The sequence below is a fragment of the Drosophila subpulchrella genome, unplaced genomic scaffold (assembly GCF_014743375.2).
Source record: "Drosophila subpulchrella strain 33 F10 #4 breed RU33 unplaced genomic scaffold, RU_Dsub_v1.1 Primary Assembly Seq370, whole genome shotgun sequence".
Lineage (NCBI taxonomy): Eukaryota > Metazoa > Arthropoda > Insecta > Diptera > Drosophilidae > Drosophila > Drosophila subpulchrella.
The window spans coordinates 1,302,020-1,329,252 of record NW_023665591.1 but is presented as its reverse complement, the minus strand read 5'-3'; the positions used below and the strand labels follow the sequence as shown (position 1 = coordinate 1,329,252).

The 27,233-nt window shown below is 45.5% G+C and overlaps 1 protein-coding gene across 1 annotated transcript; it reads right to left on the bottom strand.

The window, feature by feature from the left end:
- Positions 1 to 1,265: 1,265 nt before the first annotated feature.
- LOC119561807 (serine/arginine repetitive matrix protein 1-like) lies at positions 1,266 to 27,233 on the bottom strand. The gene is made up of 5 exons (XM_037875286.1): positions 26,857 to 27,233; positions 26,250 to 26,697; positions 25,842 to 26,187; positions 1,612 to 1,695; positions 1,266 to 1,549 (listed from the first exon to the last, which is right to left on the bottom strand). Exons 1-5 carry the CDS (start codon positions 27,231 to 27,233, stop codon positions 1,266 to 1,268), a joined length of 1,539 nt encoding a protein of 512 aa, XP_037731214.1.

Below are 27,233 nucleotides of genomic sequence, written 5' to 3'. Positions count from 1 at the left end.
GGAAATGGAGATATGCAAGCTGCAAAGCGAGATTTAAATGCGCCACCTACCGGCGGAAGACAGATTTAAGCATTGTGGGCGTTAGGGTAGGCGTGGCAAATTTTTTTTTGGATCAATCGATAGGCATTGACGAGACCAATACATTTCAGATAAAATTTTTAATCTAGCATACAAATTGTGGGCGCCAAAGGCTTGGGCGGTTTGTGAGCGTTAGAGTGGGCGTGGCATATTTGCGTAACAAACTTGCGCTGCGCACAAGGCTACGGAATCTAAATCTGAAATCCCAATACTCTATCTTTGATAGTTTCCGAGATATCCGCGTTCATATTTACGATTTTTTGAAGTTTGTGGGCGGTTTGTGGGCGTTAGAGTGGGCGTGGCAAACTTTTTTTTGGGTCAATCGATAGGTATTGATGAGAACAATTCATTTCAGTTTAAATTTGTACTCTAGCATCAAAACTGTAGAAGCCACAGTTTTGGGCGGTTTGTGGGCGTTAGAGTGGGCGTGGCACTCTACTGAAACAAACTTGCGCTGCGTAAGAAGCTCAGGAATCTGCTCGCCAAATCTCAATAGCCTAGCTCTCATAGTTTCCAAGATCTCAGCGTTCATCCGGACAGACAGACGGACAGACGGACAGACGGACATGGCTAGATCGACTCGGCTAGTGATCCTGACCAAGAATATATATATACTTTATGGGGTCGGAAACGCTTCCTTCTGCCTGTTACATACTTTCCGACGAATCTAGTATACCCTTTTACTCTACGAGTAACGGGTATAAAAACTCGATATTTTCCTTAGTGTATTTTATAAAAAAATAATTGTAATGAAAATCGGTGGGAAACAGCATTGTGTAGCTGACCCCGTTTAAGGAACTCAGAATTTGTACAAAATACACGAATTTGTCATACCCTACAAAAAATAAAATTAAAAAAACTAGATATTTTCCTTACTTTTAATAAACGCTGCTGAAACAAACTTGCGCTGCGTAAGAAGCTCAGGAATCTGCATGCCAAATCCCAATAGCCTAGATCTTATAGTTTCCAAGATTTCAGCGTTCATCCGGACGGACATGGCTAGATCGACTTGGCTAGTGATCCTGATCAAGATTATATATACTTTATGGGGCCGAAAACGCTTCCTTCTGCCTGTTACTTACTTTTCGACGAATCTAGTATACCCTTTTACTCTACGAGTAACGGGTATAAAAATAAAAATTCGACGCATTTACTTTAGATGTTTTTATTTCTTCATATGTATTTATTTATTCGGAAATTTTTAGATCAGCCTTATCGACGGCCGCCTCCTGGATAGCCGCCTTCTCGCTAGCCGCCTTCTCGCTAGCCGCCTTCTCGCTAGTCGCCTCCCGGCTAGCCGCATTCCGGCTAGCCGCCTCCCGGCTAGCCGCCTCCTGATTTGCCGCCTCCTGTTTTGCCGCCTCCTGATTTGCAGTCTTGCGGCGCTTCTGCGGCCTTTTGGCCTTTGGTTGTTTGCGTTTGGGGGGGGAGCCCCTCCCTCGCCATCTCCAACGATGAACTTGTCGACGTTCTGTAAATGGGAATAAAAAATTATTAACAGTTCGTTTAAATTAATACATATAAATTACTTACGCACTTCACCAGCAGCACCCTCGACATTTTCTTGGTAAATAAAAGTTCCCGCGAATCGGGAGTGATGCCACACTTTCAGCTTGCCTTTATCGAAGTATCGATATAGGGTATCGATATAAGGTTAATGTGTTCCTAGTTACAATTTTGGAACAAATGAGATGCCCACAAAGCACTATGCTTTTTTCTCAAAAACTGACGGCTTTTCGTTCGCCGAACCGCATTTGTTAATTAGTAAAATGAATTTCCTTTCCAACGAGGTACCGTGCATGTTGGTACAACGTCTGTGAAAGTCAAATTAATTAAAAATAGAGATAGCGTCGAAACACTATTTTTTTCCCATATGGTTAGTGTCTTGGGTGCTTGGAACAGGGTGAACAATTTTGTTACAAATGAGATGCAAACCACGCATTATGCTTTTTTCTCAAAAACTGACGGCTTTTCGTTCGCCGAACCGAATTTGTTAATAAGTAAAATGATTTTCCTTTCCAACGAGGTACCGTGCATGTTGGTACAACGTCTGTGAAAGTCAAAATTATTAAAAATAGAGATAGCGTCGAAACATTATTTTTTTCCCATATGGTTAGTGTCCTGAATACATTTTTTACATAGTGGTTCATGTCTTGGAACCTACTGGTTCAAATTTTAATCTGGCGCCACTTCTTTTATTTATTTATCTTTCCCCACTGTAAAGCGATTTTCTCAAAAACTGACGGCTTTATCGTTATGATTTTTGCACTGAACTTGCTTTGGGCGATCCCCAATCTGCTAATATACCGTGCATGTTGGTACAACGTCTGTGAAAGTCAAATTAATTAAAAATAGAGATAGCGTCGAAACATTATTTTTCCCATATGCTTAGTGTCTTGGGAGCTTAGAACAGGGTGGAACAATTTTGTTACAAATGAGATGCAAGCCACGCACTATGCTTTTTTCTCTAAAACTGACGGCTTTTCGTTCGCCAAACCGCATTTGTTAATTAGTAAAATGAATTTCCTTTCCAACGAGGTACCGTGCATGTTGGTACAACGTCTGTGAAAGTCAAAATTATTACAAATAGAGATAGCGTCGAAACATAATTTTTTGCCATATGGTTAGTGTCTTGGGAGCGTAGAACAGGGTGGAACTGCATAAAATTTTTTATCATATGAGATGCCCACAAGGAACTATGCTTTTTTCTCAAAAACTGACGGCTTTTCGATCGCCGAACCGCATTTATCAGTTAGTAAAATGAATTTCCTTTCCAACGAGGTACCGTGCATGTTGGTACAACGTCTGTGAAAGTCAAATTAATTAAAAATAGGGATAGCGTCGAAACATAATTTTTTTCCCATATGGTTAGTGTCCTGAATACATTTTTTACATAGTGGTTCATGTCTTGGAACTTACTGGTTCAAATTTTAATCTGGCGCCACTTCTTTTAATTATTTATCTTCCCCCACTGTAAAGCGATTTTCTCAAAAACTGACGGCTTTATCGTTATGATTTTTGCACTGAACTTGCTTTGGGCGATCCCCAATCTGCCAATATACCGTGCATGTTGGTACAACGTCTGAGAGTGGAGCCCTGTGCAATTTAATATTTGCCCCCCTTTTTTGTATGGGGAAAATCCGAGGTGCCTTCACTGTTAAGCTATTTTCTCAAAAACTGACGGCTTTAGCTCAATGATACTTTCTGACAAGAAACTTGAATTAACGCCCAATAACCAGGTTTACCGTGCATATTGGTACAACCTCTGTGAGGGGAGCAATAAACAAAATTGTGGGGACCCGATTTTTTAAATAGATTTTTAATACATTTCTAGAAGTCGGATATGTTTGCAAGCTATCTAGATCGATAGATATTTTTATTCTAAACAACTTTGCATTTAATATTTTTCGATTCGGCCCCAAAAAGCCGAGAAAAACAAAAAATAAAAATTGGCCCCATGTTCCAGATTCCACCGTTCCGCCAGCGCCGCTAAGTCACCGACGCTAATTTGACGGACATGAAATTAAGCCTAATACTCAGATCGGCTAAGAGTTTCACTAGTCGAAAAATCTTATTCTTTGTAGTGTGACCGAAGTTTTCAAAGTTCACCGGCAATGCATGTAGCATGGTCTTACTGACAAGTAGCTGGGTTTGCTGTCATACGGAAAACAAAACAATTGGAGAAATTTAAAAAGGAGGAGTCTGCTGGTACACAAAGAAATTAAATTAAAATTTGATAAAATTTTCAACGAATGTTTTTATTTAAGTAAATTAGTTGTTTAAAGCTTCCTTTTCGTCCCACGGATGCTTCGCCATCTTTCCCGCGTCACCGCATTCCGAGTCCCAATGGGCATATTGGACCTTGAAAGTGTTGGACCGGGATTGGGAACGGGGTTGATCTGCTGATGCTGCATGAAGTCGCCCAGCATCCTGGCAGTGGCTGGACATGGCTTCTCCAACTGTTCCTTAGCGGGCGCCCTATTTTCCTCCTCCCTGTAGAAGCCAGCGCGTCCTCCAGCTCCGCTTAAGCTGCCAAGTAGCTGATTTTTATGGTGTACGGAGTCCTAATGGAGAGGTCTCCGGAGATCATATTACTGGTGGTTCTGCTGATAAGATACTTCTATTAGTAAAACGCAACCAAATTATTTTGGCTAGATCTTACTTTCTTTGCCAGTACACGCCCGGCAGGATGTCCATGTAGAGCGCGAAGTCCCACTCGGCATGTTCCTTCCCACTGGGATTTTCTAGTGGATCTCCTCCAGCACTTCAACTATTCTGCGGATTTGCCCCTGTTGTGGTATTGCTTCCTGTCGGTCAAATCCCACAATAATGGGCAACAGCTTGGATTAGGCGTCCTTTTTCCTGCACTGACCTCCTTAAACCGTTTTTGAGGTTTTTCTTCCATTTAACATTTTTAAATTCCCCACCGCTTCTGCACGAACACCGCCAAAGATTAAATTTCTTATTCTTTGGGCCGCGGCTAACGGCGTTCATCGAAAATTTACTCCCGAAATCTGGTATTTTTTATTTCCTTAGCTCATCTGAGTACCGCGCTGAAAAACAGACCCGACGAAAAGCTTTAGCCGCCTGCTTGCCTCTCGCTCACTCCTATGGTTAGCTCGCGGTTTTCGTCGATGTGAGTACTAGGCTTTAATCTTTGGCGGTGTTCGTGCAGAAGCGGTGAGGAATTTAAAAATTTTTAATGGAAGAAAAAACCCAAAAACGTTTAAAGGAGTTCAGTGCAGATGAAAAAGGACGCCTAATCCAAGCTGTTGCCCATTATTGTGGGACTTGACCGACAGGAAGCAATACGACAACAGGGGCAAATCCGCAGAATAGTTGACGTGCTGGAGGAGATCCTCTATAAATCCCAGTGGGAAGGAACATGCCGGGACTTCGCTCTCTACATGGACATCCTGCCGAGCGTGTCCTCGCAAAGAATGTAAGATCTGGCCTAAATAATTTGGTTGCGTTGTACTAATAGAAGGATCTTTTTAGCAGAACCACCAGTAATACGATATCCGCCGACCTCTTCATAAGGACTCCGGACACCACCACCACCAGCTACTTGGCAGCTTAAGTGGAGCTGGAGGACGCGGTGACTTCTATAGGGAGGAGAAAAATAGGGCGCCCGCTAAGGAACAGTTGAAGAAGCCATGGCCAGGATGCTGGGCGACTTCCTGCAGCATCAGCGGATCAACTCCGTTCCGAATCCGGCTCCCACTTCCTCAAGGTCCAATATGCCCATTGGGACTCTGAGCTGGACTGCTGTGGCGCGGGAAAGATGGCGAAGCATTCGTTGGACGTTAAGGAAGCTTGAAACTACTAATTAACATAAATAAAAACATTCGTTAAACATTCTATTTATTCTTATTTTACTTTTTTTGTGTACCAGCAGACTTCTCCTTTTTAAATTTCTCCAATTGATTTGTTTTCCGTTTGGCAACAAACCCAGCCGCTTGACAGTAAGACCATGCCACATGCATTGCGGGTGAACTTTGAAAACTTCGGTCACACTACAAAGAATAAGATTTTTCGACTAGTGAAACTCTTAGCCGATCTGAGTACTAGGCTGAAGAATCTTATTCTTTAAAGTGTGACCGAAGTTTTCAAAGTTCACTCGTAATGCATGTAGCATGGTCTTACTGTCAACCAGCTGGGTTTGTTGACAAACGGAAAATAAATCAACAGGAATAATTTAAAATAGAAGAGTCTGCTGGTGCACAATGAAATTGACATATCAATAAATCGAATGTTCAACGAATGTTTTATTTATGTATGTATACCCTTCAGTTCTGCAGTTGGGACGCGGTGACATGGCTCAATGCAAAAAGTTTTTTTGTTTTTTTTGTGCCTATAACGCTGTGCCGCTGTTGACGTCAGCAGAGCAGGCGGCGCAGCGTAGGAGACTGCCCACGAAAACGATCGCGCAATAAAGAGAGGCAGATATTCGGATATTTCCCTCTCTTTCTTGTCTTATAATCTGCCTGCACTCCGCGCTCGCAGAGGCAAATTTCGCCCGGTCCGTTATTTTTTTTTGCGTCTCTCCGTTATGTTCGGCTAGCGACTAATATTTCGGCGGAAAAATTTTTGTGGAGCAGCGACATGTGAATGCCCTAAAATTTTAGGAGCATTATTGTGTATCGAAAATATACAACTTATATTGTTTTATAAAAGTAAATTATTTGATTATAGTAAAATTAAGTAATTTGGATTTACTTATAATGTTATGTTTACTTATTATACATTTTTATTACAATATATTTTTTAGTGTAATTATAGAAAATTAGTCCGTTAAAATTGATTTCAATATTTAAAACATTAGTAGTATTAGTATTAACATTTTTTAAAAGTTCTTATTGTATTTTTTACTTAAGAAGTACAAATTATATAGTCGGATATATTTATAAGTGCAGTGGCACGCGCCAACAGCGAAGAGAAAACAAAAGAAATCAAGTAAAGGGGTGATTGAAAGGGAAGCATCCATTTTAATTGTGCGCAGCGGAGTTACTTTAGTCGTCTCTTTAAGTTAATATAATAAAGTCAGGTAAGTGCTACGTTAAGTTTAAGATGTTGTGCATTGATCTTAGTTTAAAGTACGTATATTTTGAAGGTATTCAATGGGTTCCGTTAGCCGAAAGTGGATGATGAAATGATTTGTGCCAAAAAAAAATCCCGCAAAGGGTTTATACACAACTCTAAAAGGTAAATATACAAATAAACCAATAAAACGCATTTTTTAAAGATATGCTTTTTCAGGAGCGTTGGCCAAGGATTCAGAGGACCCGGACAAAGGCTTAAGAACGGCGATGACTAAAGTTAAAAATAAGCTTACGAAACATAAAAACAGAAACAATTTTTGAAAATTTTAAAATAAACATCTAATTAAAATGAAATTAAATATGTATGTATTTTAAATTCTATATTTTCATAATTGAAAACTCATAGGAAAAATTCTGATTTTCCCAAGTGATTTCACATGGGACGTGTCACTTGCAAGTGATTTCACAAATGAAAACTCATGGAAAAATTCTGATTTTCACAAGTGATTCACTTGGGAGACGCCACCTAATGTTGGTCATTGGGCGATTTAGCTATTTAAATACTGATACCGAACCGGGATCGGGAATTCTTTTAAATGATCTCGATCGTCCAAGGGGCTCCACAGGATTAGGTGACCCGACATCGCGCATCGCGGGTGTCCCTTTTTGTATGCCGTGTTTTTATACGAGCTCTACCAATGCATGAATAGTAAAGTCTTCTCCAGTGGGGAACGTATTCTCGGTTTTGACCGCGTAAAATTGAAGGCGGCGACCAACTTTTCGTCTTGAAGGCTAAAAACAGATAAATCAGTTAATAGGAGTACCAATGTAAAGATGTGAGTGAGTTGTCCCGACGAAAAGCTTTAGCCGCCTGCTTGCCTCTCGCTCACTCCTATGGTTAGCTCGCGGTTTTCGTCGATGTGAGTACTAGGCTTTAATCTTTGGCGGTGTTCGTGCAGAAGCGGTGAGGAATTTAAAAATTTTTAATGGAAGAAAAAACCCAAAAACGTTTAAAGGAGTTCAGTGCAGATGAAAAAGGACGCTTATCCAAGCTGTTGCCCATTATTGTGGGACTTGACCGACAGGAAGCAATACGACAACAGGGGCAAATCCGCAGAATAGTTGACGTGCTGGAGGAGATCCTCTAGGGGAGACGGAGCGGCCGTAGACCGCTAGGAGTAATTCCGACCGTGGATAATGGGTGGCGCCTCTTAGACTTCCCAACGGCAGGGTGGGTGCACTGTGGTAAAGAGATCCAATACCATGTATTTTCGTCATCTTGTCCAAATTTCCTTGAATTCTTTTATTTTATTTTTTTTGTATTACTTCCTATATATTAAGTTACTTTCTGTCCGTGAAGGTGGTACATTTTTTTGGCCTGCCCGTTAGAACGGGTTTACGCCACCGCTAATGTGTAGAATTAGATTTCAAATAATACAAAATGATTTAGTTGAAAACGTTAATAGCGTGCGGTAGTTGCTGGGGATGTGTTTTGATGGCGATGAAGCTATCGATGTGTGTGAGTTATAATATATTAATTAATTTTTTGAATTGTTTTATAAGAGGTGTTAAGTGCTTTAATGTATGTAGTGAGTAGTGTTGTCTTGAATATTAGTATTAGCAGCCTTAATAAAATTGCTAATCGACGTCCAATTTTCAATTGGTTCACTTCTAAGTAAACGATAGATATCGTTGTATTTAAGTAATGTTGGGAAATGTTGTCCTGTTTATGTGTATTTTGAGCCATTTAGCAAAATATGTGAAATGTCTTCGTTAATGTTGCAGGAATCACAGAGTGTGTTGGAGCCCAAGTCTTAACTTAGTTGAATTGATCGTCTCCAATGTTATTTCTTGGAAAGTTAACAGAAAATAAGCTGACGCTGAAGAACGTAAAAGAAAGGCTTTTTTTTTACAATAGCCCAGGCACTGTCTTTGCAATCGAAAGCTGCCCCGTACCCGAAGAAATTCGGCTGATTTATTCAGAGAAAGGTCTGAACATTATTTGGCGACCGTGACAGCACAAGCGATCCGTCCGACAGTCTCAAGTTGTTGGTGCTGTACAGGCCGCCAGATCACAAAAGCGTCTCGCAGCGAAGTTCAGGCAAAAGCGCCGCAACACAAGCCAACCAGCGCACACACACCAAAGGCATTGGAGAAACATCCAGAGGACGATCGTGGCAACACTCCCAGCTCGTACAAAAGGCGGATCATCCACGTGGACTGGTACGCCATCCAACACACACTCACACATACATGTGATTGCAGTGAGTAGTCGTACAGCCGCATAGCCTCGAGATCTACAACATAACATCAATGTTATTTATTTAAATTAATCATTATTATGCAACAAATGTTCTGTACGCAAAGGTTGTTATAGAGATTCATTGTTATTTGCAGTAATTGTAGTGTTCAGTTGACCATGGTTGACTCAGGCGATGCTGCCGCTGGAAGCGAAGTCAAAACCAACAAATTGGTATCCCTCCCTCTGTCGGACCTGTCCATAAGAATAATGTACATTTTTCCTATGGAAACATAAGAATATTGTAAATTTTTCCTATGGAGATCGGCTGCAGGTTTCACATCCCCATTATGGAAAAATTTTCAGCACGTCCAAAAGGCCGGAAAAAGTCAGCCTGTGCTGAAACGTTCGCAACCGCTTTACATAGGAAATTCCTATGGAAAAAGGCGAGGGAAATTCAGGGGGTCTCATATTTTCGGGCCTGACCCCCTAAATTTCCCTCGCCATTTTACATAGGAATTTCCTACAGGATTGGATATAGGAAATTCCTATGGAATTGGATATAGGAAATTCCTATGGAATTGGTTACGGAAAATTTCTTCAAAACTAGCTAATAAAGCTTAAATTTCTTTTGAGTTACAAAATATGCTTTAAGCTAGTTTTTTTAATGTACATCTACATTTTGGGTTTATTAATGTTAATTAAAGCTATATGAGAGTATTTTAGATTTAAAAATTATATATGAGTAAGGAACTTTTGATTATTTTATTTCTGTTTTGATTATTTTCTTAGTCCTGGCGCCTTCCTTGTAGGTTCTATTCGTTGACTTGTTACGTGGGCATATTAGTGCCCGAGTCCTGACAGGGACTTGGGCCAATGGAGAGGCGTCCTGTGTTAAGGCACCATTTGCCGGCATACGCTACGTCGTATTTGGGTCGTGGGATCTTGGTAAGCCTCTCTCCTCTCCAACATAACGAGAATAAATATTTAAAGTGCCTGGAAAATAATATTAGTTCATACAGTTCGTCAGTAGGCAGTCCACACTACCCCACAAGCTTAGCTGTCGCTTAATCGTAATACGATCGGGCTGTGTTTTGGGCATTTTCTTTTTACTTCACACAATCGTGTGCCAATGGATCGCCGCGGGCCGCGCAATACGATCCCCTGTTGTCAAGGTTGTCCGTTGAAAGTTATGTCATTGTTCTTGACCTACTCCACTTCTCGCGTCAGCACACCCCCCTTGTTAAAGTTCCAGTACTTTATGGGTTTGATTTCTTTTTACATTATAAATTTATTGAGTAATATATATATATATCGGCGTGCGCCGTGGATGAGTAACATAATATTGGCTAATGCATATATATATATCAATTAATTAATTGACAATTATGTTTGTTAGCGGGAAGTATCGAATTTACCACCTGTTAAGGTGCGCACATCGGCAAAACGCTGAGTATTTACGACTACAAACGTCGCTCAGAGGGCTCTTGCAATTGTACATACAATTACAAGACTGATACTCGCTGCTGAAAAGATTATAGCAGCCAAGTATTAAAAGGTTTATTAATCCATCCCAACATATATGAATTCCAGGCAACGCATGGCAATTATGCTGACTCTGCAATGTCCAGTCCCAGTGCACTCAAGGGTGGTCATATTACCGAGCGCTTGGGGAACTGCTTGGGTCGTAGATTTGTATGTAAGTGGTATGGTCAAGTGATACAACCTGTTTGTACTTTGTGAGGAGTTAAATAACTCCCCACAAATAAAAGCAGCAGCAGATGGCCGGCCGCTTACCAGATACGCGGCGACTTCGCGTAGTAACGGCGCGGCGAGGAGTGTTTGGAGACTTGGATGGAGAGCGAGAGAGTTTGGAGACCAACGGTGGAGAGCGAGAGAGTTTGGAGACCAAGGATGGAGATCGAGAGAGAATGGAGACTTCGCGGGCAAGGCAAGAGTGCCGTGTGCAAAGGCGGATAACGGGACTCCACCGGACCTTGGACTCTCCCGTGAACGTTGGACCAGGAGAAGAAGTGCCACATCTCGGCAGTGGAGCGGCACACAGGCGTGCCACAAGCATCACGGGAATCAGCGGGCCGGCAGCAGTGGGCGGAGCATCGATTGGAAGCGGTACGCGAAGGATAAGCGGGTCAACCAAGAGGCACGGACTTTGGACCCGGAGTGGAGAGGTCAAGCGGGCCATGCGCAAAAGGGAAATAACGGTTCCCGTAGGCCCTATATAAGGCCGCAGAGCGCTGGCAGCTGGATCAGTCGATCACGAGGAGTCAAACCTTCAAGATCAGTTAAAGTACCAGGTGAAACAGTCAGTCAAGCAAGTAATTTACGAAGGAGCCACAACCAAGCGAGTCGTCGGAAACACCGCCGTGGGAAGAATACAAGGAGCAAGATTGCCACGTCGAGAGGTTCGGGATTGGGACATCAGGAATCTCCGAATTGAGACACAAGTGGCTGAGTTCCGGAAGGCATCACACGGACAAGTCAAGGCGTTCGTTTTCCAACTTTGACACGACCACACCCTGGCGAGTCGCCCGGCGGGTCTGTCAGAGACAAGCGGAAGAGTCATACCATCAGCTTGGGGAGGAAAGTTGTCTGAGACCCAGCGTACCTTGCCCGACCAAGCAGGACCTGGCGTGATCTGCAGTTTCAAGAGGCGGTCGCCTGGAGAGCCCTGCGATCACCGGCGAAGTTCCCGAGCAGCAACCCCGAGTTCCAGAACGCCAAGCTACTGGTCAGGAGACAGCGCAGAGGTCATCGGCGTCGGCAAGCAAGCAGAGGCGGCCACCACGAGCGTCCCGAGACCCAGGAGCCAAGCGGAAGCCGAGTCAACGCGTCGACAAGCCAGAAGGAATTTTTCAAAAATCATTTTGCTTATATTTTTTATGATTTTTTGAAAATGCTTAAAAACATGCATTTTAGCCATATTTTTCTCTTTTTCATACAAATTTTTTCGGACAGTGTCACCTTTAAAAAATCATAAAAAATATAAGCAAAATGATTTTTGAAAAATTCTTTTTGCAGTTACTATTATTTTTGTTTGAAGAAACTTTTTGCATCAAAAAATTTAAGTTTCCAAGTCGAGGAAAAAAGTTCAAAAAGGACATTTTCACACAAATTCGTCCTTTTCAATAAGTACTGAATGTGTTAAGAAATGTATTGTATCATTCAAACGGCATTTAAATTACCTTTCCATTGATGCCAAAGTTAACAAGATGTAAGTTCAAATTATGAATATATTTAACTTTTTTTTTTGTGAAAATACTTTTGACCACCCTTGTAAAATATAAATGAACACCTTAAGTTATAATTATTTTTTTTCAGAAAGTTTTACTTATTAATTTTTTTGAATCAGAAAGTATTAATTTTATATTTTTTTAATATATTTTGTCCATTATAATTAAGGTTCTTAATTTATGTATGGCCATACGTGATATATATATAAGAGAATTAAAGTGATTAAGAGTAAACATTTGTAGTCTATTCTTATGTACTGTTTGTTTCTTATTTTTATTATTTGAAATTACTATGTTATCTTTTTCTTCTATACTTTCAACCTTATAGGGTCTAGTATATTTAAAGTCTAGCTTATGCCCTGTTTCATTTTTCAATAAAACCTGATCTCCTATTTTTAAATAAAAATCTAAAGTATTTTTGTCATAGCTAATCTTTTGTTTCTGTTTATGAGATTCAAACATTAATCTAGCTCTCTTGAATGCTTGTTCTAGTCTAAACTTAGATTCTTTAGCGTAGTCATCTATATTATATAGTGGTTTTATTTTGTCTATACTATTAAAATGTTTAGGTAAATTTGATGTTTTACCAAAAACTAACTCATATGGACAATAGTCATGGGCCATAGAGGGTGTTGTGCTGAAACAATATACGAAGTATTGGAGCCATACATCCCAATCTGTTTTATCAACTGAGATGTATGGGCGGATGAACTCATTAAATGTTCTGTGGCTTCGCTCCACGGTTCCTATAGGCTGGTGATGGTTTTTTTTTTTTTTTAAATGCTTTGCTATTTTTTTATTGAATCTTCTCCCTTTGGATACTAACAATAAGTGTATCAAATCTTAGACTAATTAATCTAACTCACAGTCATACTGATGTTGTGCTAAAGGGGCCCGAAAGTTATAGCTGGCTTGGCAGGTCGTTGCGTTGTAGACGGGATCGGCTGGAAACCCAAGTCAAGCCTCTTGCGAGGCGATTGGGGTGCACAGAGAGTTTTTCGTTGTAGGATGCTTTTTGTTTGTCTATTTCATCTTTTACGGTAAGAATGCTTAGGTCCCTGTGGATGTTTTGGTTGCGAATATACCATGGTGCCCCAGTGATAGTTCACAGGATTTGCGATTGAACGCGCTGTATAATGTCTATGTTGCTTCTGCTGGCGTTCCTCCATAGCTGGGAGCCATATGTCCAGATGGGCTTGAGAGTGGAGTTGTAGAGCAAAACCTTGTAGTCCAAACGAAGGGGCGAACGAGCGTTAAGAATCCAGTGGAAGCTGCTGGCCTTTAGTTTTAGATGTACTTTCTTGCGTTCGATGTGTCTTCTCCAGGTTAGTCGTCTGTCAAGGTGGACGCCGATATACGTTACATCGTTGACTTGGGGAATCTGCGTATTATTCAATAACAGTGGAGGGCATGTTTACCTGTTGAGAGTAAACGTTATGTTATGTTATGTTATGTTATGTTTATGTTTACATTTTTGTTCATTTACTTTAATCCGCCAATCAGATAGCCACCTCTCTACTACGAGGAGGTGGTTTGCTGCTGTGTTGTGGCTCGGCCTGGGCACCTCGAGCGACTTAAAATTGCGGTGTCGTCAGCGAACGTAGATGTTGTTAGCTGCTCGTTCGTGGGAATATCCGCTGTGTATAGGAGGAACAGAGTAGGCCCTACCGCGCTTTCTTGCGGGACTCCAGCTTTGATAATGTAGTCGTCGGATGTTGTTGTATTGCACCTTACTGCGAAGTCCTGTTGTATAGATACGACTCAAGAAGCTTGTGAGTGTAATCAGGCAAGTGTGTTTTGATTTTGTGCATGAGGCCATCTAGCTATACTCGATCGAAGGCTTGAGATACATCGAGGAATATTGCGCTGCAGTATTCCCGATGCTCAAAGGCTGTGCGTATTTCTGATGTTATTCTGTTAACTTGTTCGATTGTTCCATGGTTTTGACGAAATCCAAATTGATGAGCAGGGATAACATTGTGTGCTTCTAGATATGGTGTTATGCGAGTTAAAAGGCATTTTTCGAACAGCTTAGATAATAAACTAATTGGTCGGTAGGATGACGGAATTGTGTGGTTTAAGTTCCCCAATGACTTTCGCGATCTCCTTTGGCTGAAACAATGGTGGTAGGGAAATAGATTCAGATTCGATTTGTGGTAGGAAAAATGAACCAGTGGCAGGGTTCGGCTGGAAGACGTTTCTGAGATGTAAAGCAAAAATTTCGGCTCTATCTTCGTCGCTGCGGACCCAGATGCCAGATGAGTTTCTTATCGGAGTGACTGTTTCGATTGGAGAGTTCAGATTTGGGTGAGCCCTCCACAGAGGATGTTTTGTACTGGTTGGTGAAAGTTTTTTATTGTACTTCAGCTGTGCATTTTCTGTTTATTGCTTTAGAGCTCTATTTAGTGTGCGAGTGGCTTTCTTAAGACGTTGTTTTGATGACGGCGATCTGTTGGTTTGCCAGGCACGTCGCAGGCGCCTCTTTTCTAGGACTAACCGTTCAATTTGCAGATTAGTTTTGAAGTGGTTGGTTTGCACGTCCCTGCCTTGTGGTGTTGAGATAGTGGCTGCCTCCACGAATACTTCTTCAAGAGCATCGGTAGAGCAGTCGATGTCCGCTTCGATGTTGAAGTGAGGGGTTAATTTGATGTGTGAGCTTACATACTTTTTATATTTTAACCAGTTGGTTGTGTGCGACGTCAGCCTGAGGGGGTGATCTGTGGTTTTTGTGCTTTGAAGAAGAGTTATTAGCACTGGCGAATGGTCTGACGACAGGTCCGAAAGCGCTTTGGGGCTTATTATATTGCGGGGAATGTTTTTTGTCACCGCAAAGTCTATTAGGTCTGGAACTTTCCTGGGGTCTGTTGGCCAGTATGTGGGGCTGCCAGGGGAAACATAGTCTAATTTGTTATTCGGTTTTATGATTGCATTGTATAATTGCCTTCCTTTGGGAGTCACAAGGCGTGATCCCCAGTGCGTGTGTTTGGCATTATAGTCCCATGCAGCTATAAAGCGATCTCCAAGCAAGTTGTAGAAGTCCATGAATTGTCCTTCAGAAATTGTAAAGCGAGGCGGGCAGTAGACAGCGGCTATGGTGATGTTTCCGTTGCCTGACTGCACTTTGATGGACGTGGCTTGCAAGTAATTAGTTGAAAACCTTTGGTGAAAGTGGTGCTTGATGCGTTCCCTGATTAGGATGCCGGTTCCGCCGTGGGCTTTACCATCTGGATGGTCTGTGCGGTAGAAAGTGTAGCCCCTTATTTGGAAGTTGTATTTGTTTGTGAGGTGCGTCTCTACCAGTAGCATAATGCCGATATGGTTTTCATTCAGGAACTGTGTTACTTCAAGGTTGTGCCGTGAAACGCCATTGGCGTTCCACATGGTTATTCGTAGATTTGCCATCTGATTATTTGGACTGCTTAGCTACAAGTAGCTGTATCACCATGTTCTGGTTTTGAACCAGTGTTTGCATGGTCGTTTTCATGAATGACATGAGTTCCATCATACTTTGTTGCATGGTGACCATCATAGTTTCCAGAGTGCTTTGCGACTGTACTTGGATCTGCTGAGCGTTTCCTAAATTAGACAGGAGTGGGTTTTCCGTCCCCGATCGAAGGGCATCGGCGTATGAGAATCCCTTCTGGGTATTTAGTTAACCAAATGATGATCTTGCAGCCGTGCCGAAAAATACTTCCGGCGTCGTACGCGAGTAAGTGTACGCATTTTGGGTATTCTGATGTCGCGTTGCTATCACTTTTCGCATGCGGTCCTTCATCTCCTTGTAGATCGGACAGCCCCTGTAGTTTGTCGTGTGGTTACCTTGGCAATTAACGCATTTTTTCTTTTTGGGGTCTTCTTTGTTGGCAGGGCAGTTAGCCGAATTGTGGAAGTCTCCACCAGTTACACAGACTGTTCGAAGTAAACAGTACCACTTGCAGGCCCTTGCTGCTTTTTAGTTGGTACGTGTAGTAGCTTTTTCTAGCTTCCTCCAGGTATTTGAATACTGCTCGGAAATGTTTTTCAGATTTGGTCTGAAGCTTGGTTTCATGGATATCCCCTTTTGTGACCGGAACAACATGAAAGTTTCCGTCCCCGGTCAGCGCAACAATTTTGTTGACCGGGGCGTTCGAGATTTTCTCCCTAATGTAAATTGGTGGGGGCTTAGGTTTCGGTTGGGTCTCCTGAGCCCGTTCTGGTTCTAATCTATTGCTGTTGGATCTCCCGGGTAATTTATCTTCTATTTGGACACGGTTTATTTTTGCCTTGTTACCTACCGCGGTGTTCTGCGGGCTAAGCTTACGCTTGATATGGATGTACCGATCTAGTCCGGTCTGTATGGCCGGACCCGCTTGCTGAATTTTGTTTTGGTTTTGATTTGTTGTCGTGGTTTTTGTTGCCCTTGTATTTAGAGCTGCGGTTGCAGTCGATTCCGAAATAATAGTCGTAGCTGTGGTTGTTGTTGGTTTTTTTGCCGTAGCTGTAGTTGTTGCTGACAAATTTAGAGCGGATGCAGAAGTTTTACCGTTGCATGTTGTTGGTGCGCCAGGGGTCAAAACTGATGGTGGGGGGGTTTTGCATTGTTGACTCCACGCCGTCGGAGTAGGGGTAGCCGTAAGTAAGCATGGTGAGCAAGATCGTGCTCTTTGGCTATCGACCGTCGTTTCTTGCACTTCGCTATCACGCGTTGAGACATACGAAAAGTAACCGTCTCTTCGGCTCGCGGAGCTGAGTCGCTCTTTATTCTGTTCGTAGCTCATTGAGCTTTTATTAGCGTGGCACTTATTTAATATTATAAGATGAGACAATGTATGTGCTAGTCAAAGTCATTACACCGATTTTCTGTGTTGAAACCTAAATTTCTTTGGGTTTTAGCGTCTTTTCGCTTATTCGAAATTAACCAGTTTAGTTTTTGTGTTTTGTTTGCATTTAATTGATCAACTTTCTTGCACTTTTCGCGGAGCTCGCACAAGACACGTCCGCTCTCTTCAGCGGTCGCGAAGACGACAATTATTTCAATACACGAATGTTTTAATTTTTTGATAGTACACTTTATTAACAATGTTTGTGCAAAATTTCGTGGAAAAATATTAAATAGTTTTTAAGGGGTGGCTGTTTCCCTGAGAGGCCTTTTTTTTTAAGAGCCTTGCGGTGATACTTCCCCAGGTAGAACAGGTCAACTGAAACCATAAAAGTAAACAAATTTCATTAGTTTAGTGTAATTCCTTGTGCTTGAACGATCGTTTTTAAGATTTTTTTTTTGTGCATACGGGAACGTTTTATGCTAAAAATGAACCTATTGGTCGCTAGAAATTTCACTAAAAAATTCATTTCGGCGAAAAAAAAGTTTGTGCGTGAAATGTCGATCATGTCGAACATTTTAAAAAAAATTTTAAGTAAATCGGTTCAGTAGTTTTCCGCCAATCCATATCACCGCAAAGTCATTTTTCAAGAAGCACCATTTCGAGATATTCACGTTTAAAGTTTCAAGTTCAGTATATGCGCGCGACGAGGCGCGCGGTTAGGAGCGCTATAACTTTTTTTCTACTGCTCGGATCTCTATGAAAATTTGGGAAAATGTTCTCAAGGAGTTGTTCTTTAAGTTAAAGCAATAAAAAAATTTTCGATTTTTTGAAAATAAAAAAGGTATATAACCCCTTAAGAAATGAAACAGTACATAAGCTAGATTTTACCTATACTGGACCATAGAAGGTGGAAAGTATAGAAGAATATGAATATATAATAATTTCAAATAACATACACAAGAAAAAAACAGTACATAAAGATAGGTTACAAAATTTTACTTCTTACTTCATAATCAATTTATTCAAAAATTTTTATTTCATAATCACTTCATTTAATGCATACTGTACTCAGCATTATGCATTAATATTATTACAAACACACTTGGCCACAATATGTATACTCAAATCCAAGTCCGAAACAGTTTTTCAAGTGCCCGGTAAAATGATCGCCGTTGAGTGCCTGGGACAGTCCCAGTGGGACTGCCTCTACATATACATACGTTACAACTCCGTGCTGTAAGGCGCAAGCCGAACTCACGTCGAACAGCGATCAGAGAAGCTCAGTCTCATTCTTTTGCAGCAGCGGAGGTGGACGGACCACAGCGACAAGCAGCGGAAGGACACGGCGGAGGCAAGTCGTAAACGATCCCCGAAGTAAGTTAGATTTTTAGAAAAGCCAACTTGAGTGCGAAGGTTAGGAAATCAGAGTGAAATAAATATAGGATTAGTGAAAGAAAACCCCCGACACTTGTGAATATATCGGTGAGCTTTGAGCGGTGTCTCGTGTCAGCAAGGTTACCGTGTTGCATCTCCGAGCCGTTTTCTCTACCCAACGCGGCCGCCGAACTGTCCCTGAGGAGCGCTAAGAAAAGGATCACTTTCGGTTCCCCACGTTCACCGATCTTTTCTCTCTCTCTCATCCTGGCAAGTCTTGTCGGCCAAACTACCGTGTTGAGTCTCCGAGCCGTTTTCTATGTGCAACGCGGCTGCCTGACCGTCACGAGCAAAGGGCGCGGGACACGGGCAGTCCCCACAGTAGTATTAGGACGCCCTCAGGGAAAATCCAGGTGGTCGGGTTTAACGCAGCGCCTCCGAGCCGCTTTCTCTGTGCCGCGTTCGACTCCGGATCACCTCCAACAGCCCCTCCTGGCAAGTTTTCCCATTCGTGTAAACGTGGAGACCCAGGCCAAGTTGTCCCAAGTTGTCGTCTCCTGTGTTTCTACAAATTTAAATGTAGATAGCCTATGATAAAGGTCCTTACAGTTTGGCGCCCGAACAGGGACCGATTCCGGTATCCAGGTATAGGTATCCTATAAGAGCTGGGTTTTTCGTTACCAACCGCATGGCTTAAAGACCCATGTCCAGCCGCAGTGATTTTCTTGAGGAAACAAAGTAAAAGCTTAGATAGGACATGTAGAATAGGGGACTCCGTACCGCCGCTTACGCAAATCCCCATTCTACGCCGCTCTGCCCACGACGCTCACACATCGGAATCCGCGCCCTCATGAGCACCCTTGCGGCCGAACTGCCCCGTCCAACTGCGCCGCCCACCGAGCGCTCCCGGAATCCGCGCGCATCAGAAGCACCCCAGCGGACCAACTGCGCCATCCACCGAGCGCTCCCAGAGACCACCCGTACCAGGAGCAACTTGGCGCTTGTCATGCTCACCGTGGACACCCGATCACCCACCGCCAGGAGACTCGCCACTGCGCCACCACCGATTGCACACACCAGCATCTAATCAGCTGCATCATCGGGAGGCCCAGCCGCTCCCACCTCATCATCCAGCAGCCCCGTGACGCACGTGCACCGGAGGCGCAATATCAGCGCAACTCACGCACTGCCCACCCGCATCGCACCTCGGGAGGCCCAGCCGCGCCCACCTCAGCATCCAGCATCCGCGTGACGCCCACCCGGAGGCGCAACAACAGCGGTCACCCGCGCGAAGCCACCAGCCACACAAGCACCGTTCACCGGGAAGACCGATGAAAATGGAATTAGAGAAGATAGCGTCGGAGGGTGCAGAACATAAACCCTAAACCCTTTGGCCTAAATACACACGGTCAAGTGGACGAACTTCGACCACGTCTTGCATCCTTCATCTGTCAAAAATAGGGCAGTAAGGTGGGCAACGTCAAAGGAGTAAGACGTGTGCCGCACTCTCACAAGCTAACAAGATTTCTATAAGCTTTGTGTTCTTTATATATTTCATTAAATTCCTTGTCAATAAATCCACCAAACCATCCTGAACAAGTGCAGAGGTATTTGTGACAAATCAGAAGTGGGATACGAGCTCCAAACAGCAATAAAATGATTTAAAAAGCTGCATTTTATTCACGAAGAAAGGAGAAAGAAAATTTGACAAAACGGCAACGCCACAGCGGGCTAAGCGGTGAAAAAGCACCAAGAGTGAGCCAAAACTTGGGAAGGAACCACGTACCACGAAGTTAACTAAAAATGTTAGTTAAACTAGGTCAACTTAGGGTTGTATTGCTTTACGCACGAACATTATTCCAGTCGTGGGAAACAAACAGGCTAAAATCGACGAACTCACACGGATCTTGGGATGTGATGAAATCTAACGCGATGACTACGATTTCGATGCAAATACAGTACAATCTCAGATTGACGAGCTGAAGCAGTTGATGCTTATCCCAAACGGTTCAGGTCTTAAGTGCTTACCAGGAAATTGCGACTTAGGGGCAAGCTAACGTAGGGAGCACCGCAGGTCCACCGGCTGCTTTAGAACAACAATGTCAGGCAAACACGTTAGGCATACCACCACCAGGCCAAGAAAAACCGCATCAAAGGATCAGAGAAAGTCCCGAACGCACAACATATACCAACACCATCATCAAGGATGTGATCGGTGTGTTGCCCGAGTTCGACCCAGTTAGGGGCAACATTACTTCACAACAGTTTATAAGCAAAACCGAGCAGTTGCAAAGCGTTTATGAATGGAATGATGGGACAGTATTGATTGCCGAAAAGCATAAAATGAGAGGTGTCGCTAAGGAATGGTTAGATGCACAGACTATATTCCAAACTTGGGAACTGTTTAAGTCCTTCCTTTTACGAGATTTTCCAAGCGTGGTAAACACAGCTGATGTTCACAGGGAACTGATGCGACGTAAAAGAAAACCCAACGAATCGTTTAGCGAATACTTCTACATCATGATGGCAATTGGAAGACGAGCTAATATGGATGACCCATCTATCAATTCTTATATTATTAACAGATTGAACCAAAGCGACTGAACGAAGGCTTTGTTATCTATGAATCCTCAGACGTGTTGAGAAGTATTCAGGTCTGTAGACAATATGAAAACAGTGCAAACACTGCAGCAACAAAGTGCTTTTTCTCAGTCTGCTTACACGAAAGGCCAAGATGTAGCAGGTGGTGAGGCTAAACCCAAAGGACCAAAATGTTTTAATTGTAACCAAATGGGTCACATAGCTGCTAAGTGTCCAGATCCGCAGAAGAAGCCACGCTGTTCAATCTGTCTAAAGGGTGGGCATGAATCTAAGGATTGCAGGGTAAAGGTATCATCAGTCGCTCAAGTAGATGTAGCACATACCAAAGAGTATCCACCCATAATGAAGACTATTGAGCTTGGAGGAAGAAAGTTTTCAGCATTCGTCGATACTGGCAGCTATCATACACTTATTAAAGAGTCGGCTGTTCAAAGTGGATCAACTCGACAGAAATCAGTAAGACGTCAAGGACTTGGTGGATAACCCGATGACATTCTTCCTTACGACGTTCTCATGGTCAGAGACTTACTCTACAGTAAGGCCTACGAACAGATTAGAAATTCAGGCTCGATAATGCAAGCAGAGGAATCAGAAATCAACTTTAATATAAGCGCTGACGTCAGTAGCTCCCAGCGCAATGAGGTGAGCTATATGTTGCATAGATATACAGATTGCTTTGCCGAAGACCTTTCCCATATTGGCAGATGCAATACCACTGTAATGGACATCGAGATGACAACGGCAACACCGATACTGGGTCGTCGATACCAAGTTGCATTTTCTAAAAGGGATGCACTCCGATCTCAGTTTGATCTCCTACTCAAGCACAACATCATCAGTAAGAGCACCATCATCGGCGCCCCAAAGAAAACGGAGAAAGTCGATTGTGCATCGACTATAGAGCTCTCAACGCAGTCACTGTAAAAAAGCGATATCCAATGCCAATTGTAGAAGAACAATTGGCCAAGCTGGCTATAATTTCGTACTTTACAACTCTGGATATGACTTCAGGATATTGCCAGATTCCTATGGGCCAGGAAAGCAAGAAATTTACTGCATTTCTGACTTCCGATGGACTCTACGAGTTCAATGTAATGCCATTTGGCTTGCTAAACGCACCAATGGTATTTCAGGAGGTCATCATGGATTTGCTACGACAGCTAGAACACCAACGCAACATAATCAGTAATATAGACGAAGTCATTATACCTTCAAAAACAGTTGACGAACAGCGAGTTTCTACAGGCAATCCGTTCTGCTGGTCTAACTTTACGGCCATCCAAATGTTCCTTCCTGCAGAGTAAGGTCCAGTTTTTAGGACACTTAGTAACGGCAAACGGAATTTCTCCAGGAATCGGGAAAACCATATGCATCAGCAATTATGGAACGCCGCAAAACAATGCTGATGTACGCAGATTTCTCGGCAATTCTGGATTCTTCCGCAAGTTCGTCAAGGAATATAGCATGATGGCAGCTCCTTTAGGTAAGCTTCTGAAGAAAAGTCAAGAGTTCCTGTGCGACGCAGAACAAGAAACAGCATTCCGAAACTTAAAGGAAGCTATCACATCACAGCCCGTATTGACTCTTTATGATCCAGCTCGGCGCCACGAAGTACACACGGATGCAAGCAACAAGGGTATTGCAGGCATTCTACTGCAAGAAGAAGACGAATGACTCAGGCCTGTATTTTATTACAGCAGGCTTTGCTCGGATGCTGAGAGCCGCTACTCAAGCTATCCGCTAGAAGTTTTAGCTATTGGAAAGATTCCGCATTTATCTCATTGGATCCGAGTTTGTAGTGGTGAACGACTACAAGAGTTCGACTTTAAATGCAAACATCGACCTGGAGAGCAAATGCCTCATGTAGACGGAATGAGTAGGAATCCAGTACATCCACCGGAGGACAAAATAATAACCGTAGCAGACAACGTCTTAAAGATCGTTCCCATCGACAAAGACTGGATTTACACAATGAAGATGCAGGACCCAAAAATAGAAGACATCTTTGAGGTTTTGGCCAACAAGCACGCCAGTAACCAGTGAAGTCAAATTTAAACAGACTATGTCATCTGTAAATGTCGATTTTATCGAAAAACTGATGATGGCAACAAGTTGGTGGTTTCTCAAGCAATCAGATGGCGCGTAACCAAGTGCAACCTGTAACGAACTGATTTTGTATGTCTGCTCGCTACGAGATTCGTGCGGCTAGCTCAGAAGATTGTGTGTTCGTCCCACCAAATTTATATGACGTGACTGCCCCGTAGATCAGTGAGAAAACAATGGGTTCAAGTGGCAACAGTGGGATTTATTCTCGTGGTATTGGTACAGCGGGTGTGTGGCTATGCTGGCTTCTGTATCTCCTCGTTCTGGTTCCTCTGACTGCTGGTGCTCCTCCTTCTGGTTTGTCGACGCGTTGACTCGGCTTCCGCTTGGCTCCTGGGTCTCTGGACGCTCGTAGTGGCCGCCTCTGCTCACTCGCCGACGCGCTGCCTCGGGGTCGCTTGTTGCGCCTTAGACTCGCAGATGGTTCGGCCTTGTGGGCTTAGGGAAGCGTCACCGTTCTCAGACTAGGGTGAACAAGCCTTGCTCTCCAGGCCGACGCCTTTTGAGGCAATACCTGTCCCTTGCTCTGTCCCGGACGGTCCCGCTAGGTTCTTGCTCAGATCGCGCTGACAGTCCAGGCTGGCGCCAGGAGGCTGCCTAGCAGTTCACTTCGCTTTACGCCTAGCGCAGACGAACGTTCCACCCGACTTCACCCTACTGCTTAACGTCCGTGACGCGCCTGCGCTCCCCAGTGAGCTCCGCGCGGCGATGGTAACGTGGCTGCCGGAGATGTCTGCTGGCGTCGCTGTCGATGTCTTCTGCGTTGTCTCCTGACCAGTAGCTTGTCGTTCTGGCACTCGGGGAGTTGGGCGGTTGCTGTTCAGGAACTTCGCCGGTAATCGCAGGGCTCTCCAGGCGCTCGCCTCTCGAAACCGCAAATCGATCTACCGCTCGTCCGTCACGCCAGGTCCTGCTTGGTCGGGCAAGGTACGCTGGGTCTCAGACAACTTTCCTCCCCAAACTGACGGTTCCTCGTCGTAGGACTCTTTCGCTTGTCTCTGACAGACCCGCCGGGCGACTCGCCAGGGTGTGGTCGTGACAAAGTTGGAAAACGAAAGCCTTGACTTAGCCGGGTGATGCCTTCCGGAACTCAGCCACTTGTGTCTCAATTCGGAGATTCCTGATGTCCCAATCCCGAACGTCTCGACGTGGCGATCTTGCTCCTTGTGTGCTTCCCACGGCGCTGCTTCCGACGACTCGCTTGGTTGTAGCTCCCTCGTAGATTACTTGCTTGACTGATTGTTCACTTGGTACTTTGACTGATCTTGAAGGTTTGACTCCTCGTGATCGACTGATCCAGCTGCCAGCGCTCTGCGGCCTTATATAGGGCCTCCGGGAACCGTTATTCCCCTTTTGCGCACGGCACGCTGGATCTCTCCACTCCGGGTCCCAAGTCCGCGCCTCCTGGTTGACCCACTTGTCCTTCACGTACCGCTTCCAATCGATGCTCCGCCCACTGCTGCTGTCCTGCTGATTCCCATGATGTTTGTGGCACGCCTGTGTGCCACTCCACTGCCGAGATGTGGCACTTCTTCTCCCGGTCCAAAGTTCACGGGAGAGTCCAAAGTCCGGTGAAGTTCCGTTATCCGCTTTTCCACACGGCACTCTTGCTCTGCCCGCGAAGTCTCCATTCTCTCTCGATCTCCATCCTTGGTCTCCAATCTCTCTCGTTCTCCTCGTTGGTCTCCAAACTCTCTCGCTCTCCTTCGTTGGTCTCCAAACTCTCTCGTTCTCCTTCGTTGGTCTCCAAACTCTCTCGCTCTCCTTCGTTGGTCTCCAAACTCTCTCGCTCTCCTTCGCTGGTCTCCAAACTCTCTCGATTTCCACCCTTGGTCTCCAAACTCTCTCGTTCTCCTCGCCGCGCCGTTACTACGCGAATTCGCCGCGTATCTGGTAAGCGGCCGGCCATCTGCTGCTGCTTCTATTTGTGGGGAGTTATTCAACTCCTCACATTCCCCCCTTACTTCGGGAAACATTTAAGACTGGTTCCTACTCTCCGGCGTTTCCTTGCTTATCCTAGCCTTTGAGTCCTTGTGATTCCCACGGCGCTCCCTCGTTGCTCCCTCGATGCTCCCTCGACGCTCTTAACTCCCATGAGTTTCTACAGCGGGTCATCCTCCTCGTAGCAACTTTAAATCTCCCGCGCCGATATTTCCTGTGTTCCCACTGGGACATCGATACTCCTGGGCTATCGATCCCCAGCTCGCTGCTCATTGCGGCGTTCTACTCCTTCTATTCGCTTCCTCCGCCTGGTCACACCATTCGTGCGTGATCGATGTGCGTTATCGATATCGACGGTGCGGCGTTGCCACCTGCTCGTTGCGATATTTCCACCGTTGGCCGATATTACCATTTGACGTGTACCCATCGATCGCACTTTCATCTAGTGCCAATCGATCGCCTATCGAGGCGCCCCCTTCCCTGGCTCGTGGTGATTTTGCAATTTTCATGGGTAAGTTCCTTTTACATTTCCTCTACTCCTTCTCATCTTATCCTTCTCTCTCCTTTCGTCCTCTCTCGCCCTTCACTCGTCCTCTATCGGCTGCATCGGACTCCATATTGGCAGCTCTCGAGAGCGGGTGCGGAGAGGACTTCGCATTCACCTTGCAACCGGGACAGCAGGTAAGTAGTTGGCGTTCATTTCTTCTTCCTGGACTAAGACCATTCGCCTTACAGGTTGCTGGAGTGGCCCATGTATGCCCCGTTCTTCTTCCAGCCACCCCAATCAAACTTTGGCCCCGCACCACTTCTCTTGTTGTTTTTGTGTGGAAAAACCCTTGGTTGTTTTTGTGATTTTTTTTATATTTATTTATTGTGCGAAGACTCGGATACCCGCGACTCCGAGCCTCACCCGGTACCTCCTCCCGCCTTCGCAGACCAGGACGCACCGCCTGCCGCCCTTCCGCCGTGCCGTCGCGACCGCGGGTGCTTCCTCGATGCCCACCGGCCACTCGCTCCTGGCGACCTCGCGCCAACCGCCTTCCTCCGGGGCCGAAACTTGCCGCATGAACTGCGGCCGCGGGCGCGTCGATCCGGGGTCCGAGTCTTGCCGCTGCAACGTCGGTCTCGGGATGGCCGGTGGCTCGGGCCACACCCACGGTCCTTTCTCCGGCGACTCCGCCTCCCCCGTCGCTGCCGTCGTCGCCGGTGTTGGTGGGCCCGTACTTGGCGTCGGCGGGACCCACGCATCCCGTTGGCTCCTCGTCCGGGGGTCCCGAGGGTTCAACTTAGGTACCCCCTCCTCCCATATCCTGGGCACCTCCTTCGCAGATTCTGTCGCGGGCCCCTCGGGCCACGTCCACGTCACCGTCTGCTGCCGCCACCGCATGCCCTCGGCCTCGAACGCCCGCGTGCTGTGGCTCACGTGCGCGGCTGGCACCTCCGTCCGCACCACCGATGGCTCCTCCGCCCTCGCCTGGTGGACGTCCTCCTCCTGCGGTGGCGGCATCGGCTGCGCGGTCGACTCCTCGCTCTGCGCCTGCTCCTCCGGTCGTCGTGGCTCCGTGTAACGCGGCGTGGGTGGCCGGGCCGGCCTCCACGGCGGCGTGGCCGACGGTGCTCCCTCGTCGCCGTCTCGAGCGCCGTCCGTGAGCCACTCTCCCTCGTAGCGGGGAGTGGGTGGCACCTCGGGTAACCACCGCGGCGGGGATGGCGCGCGTGGTTCGTCCTCGTCCTCTTCCCTCGGACTGGGATCCTCGGCCGCGTACCTGGGGGTGAGTGGTACCTCCCACGCGTCCTCCACCGGTGCCTCCCACAGACGTCGCTCTTCCTCCTCCGCCTCTCGCAAGCGGGCATGCCACCGCGCCGCCGCCGCCTCGTGATCCTGCCGCAGCCGCGCCTGCCGTCTCGCCTCCTCCTCCGTCGACCGTTCCTGCTCCTCGACCGACGGCTCCCGGTCTCGGAACCGCTTCTGGGACTCCTCGGTGGCCCGACAGACCGCCTCCGCGTGGCTCCTCGGGAGCTCCTCTCCTCCGACGTCCGTCGTCCCGCGCGGTATCCGACCGCCCGCCGCCGCCTTCCGGAGTCGCCACTTCCTTTCCTCGACGGCGGGATCGCCGATCACCTCCACGTCGCTGTCGGAGCTCACCACTGGTTCCGGTGCGGAGTCCTCGTCTCGGGTCCGCTTCAGGGCCCGCCGCGAAGCTCGGGTAGGCCGGGTCTCCGACCATCCTTGCCCCGGGCGAGGTTCCTGGAGGGCCGCCATCCTCCTGCGTGCCTCGGCTCTAGTAATGCGTGCGCTCAT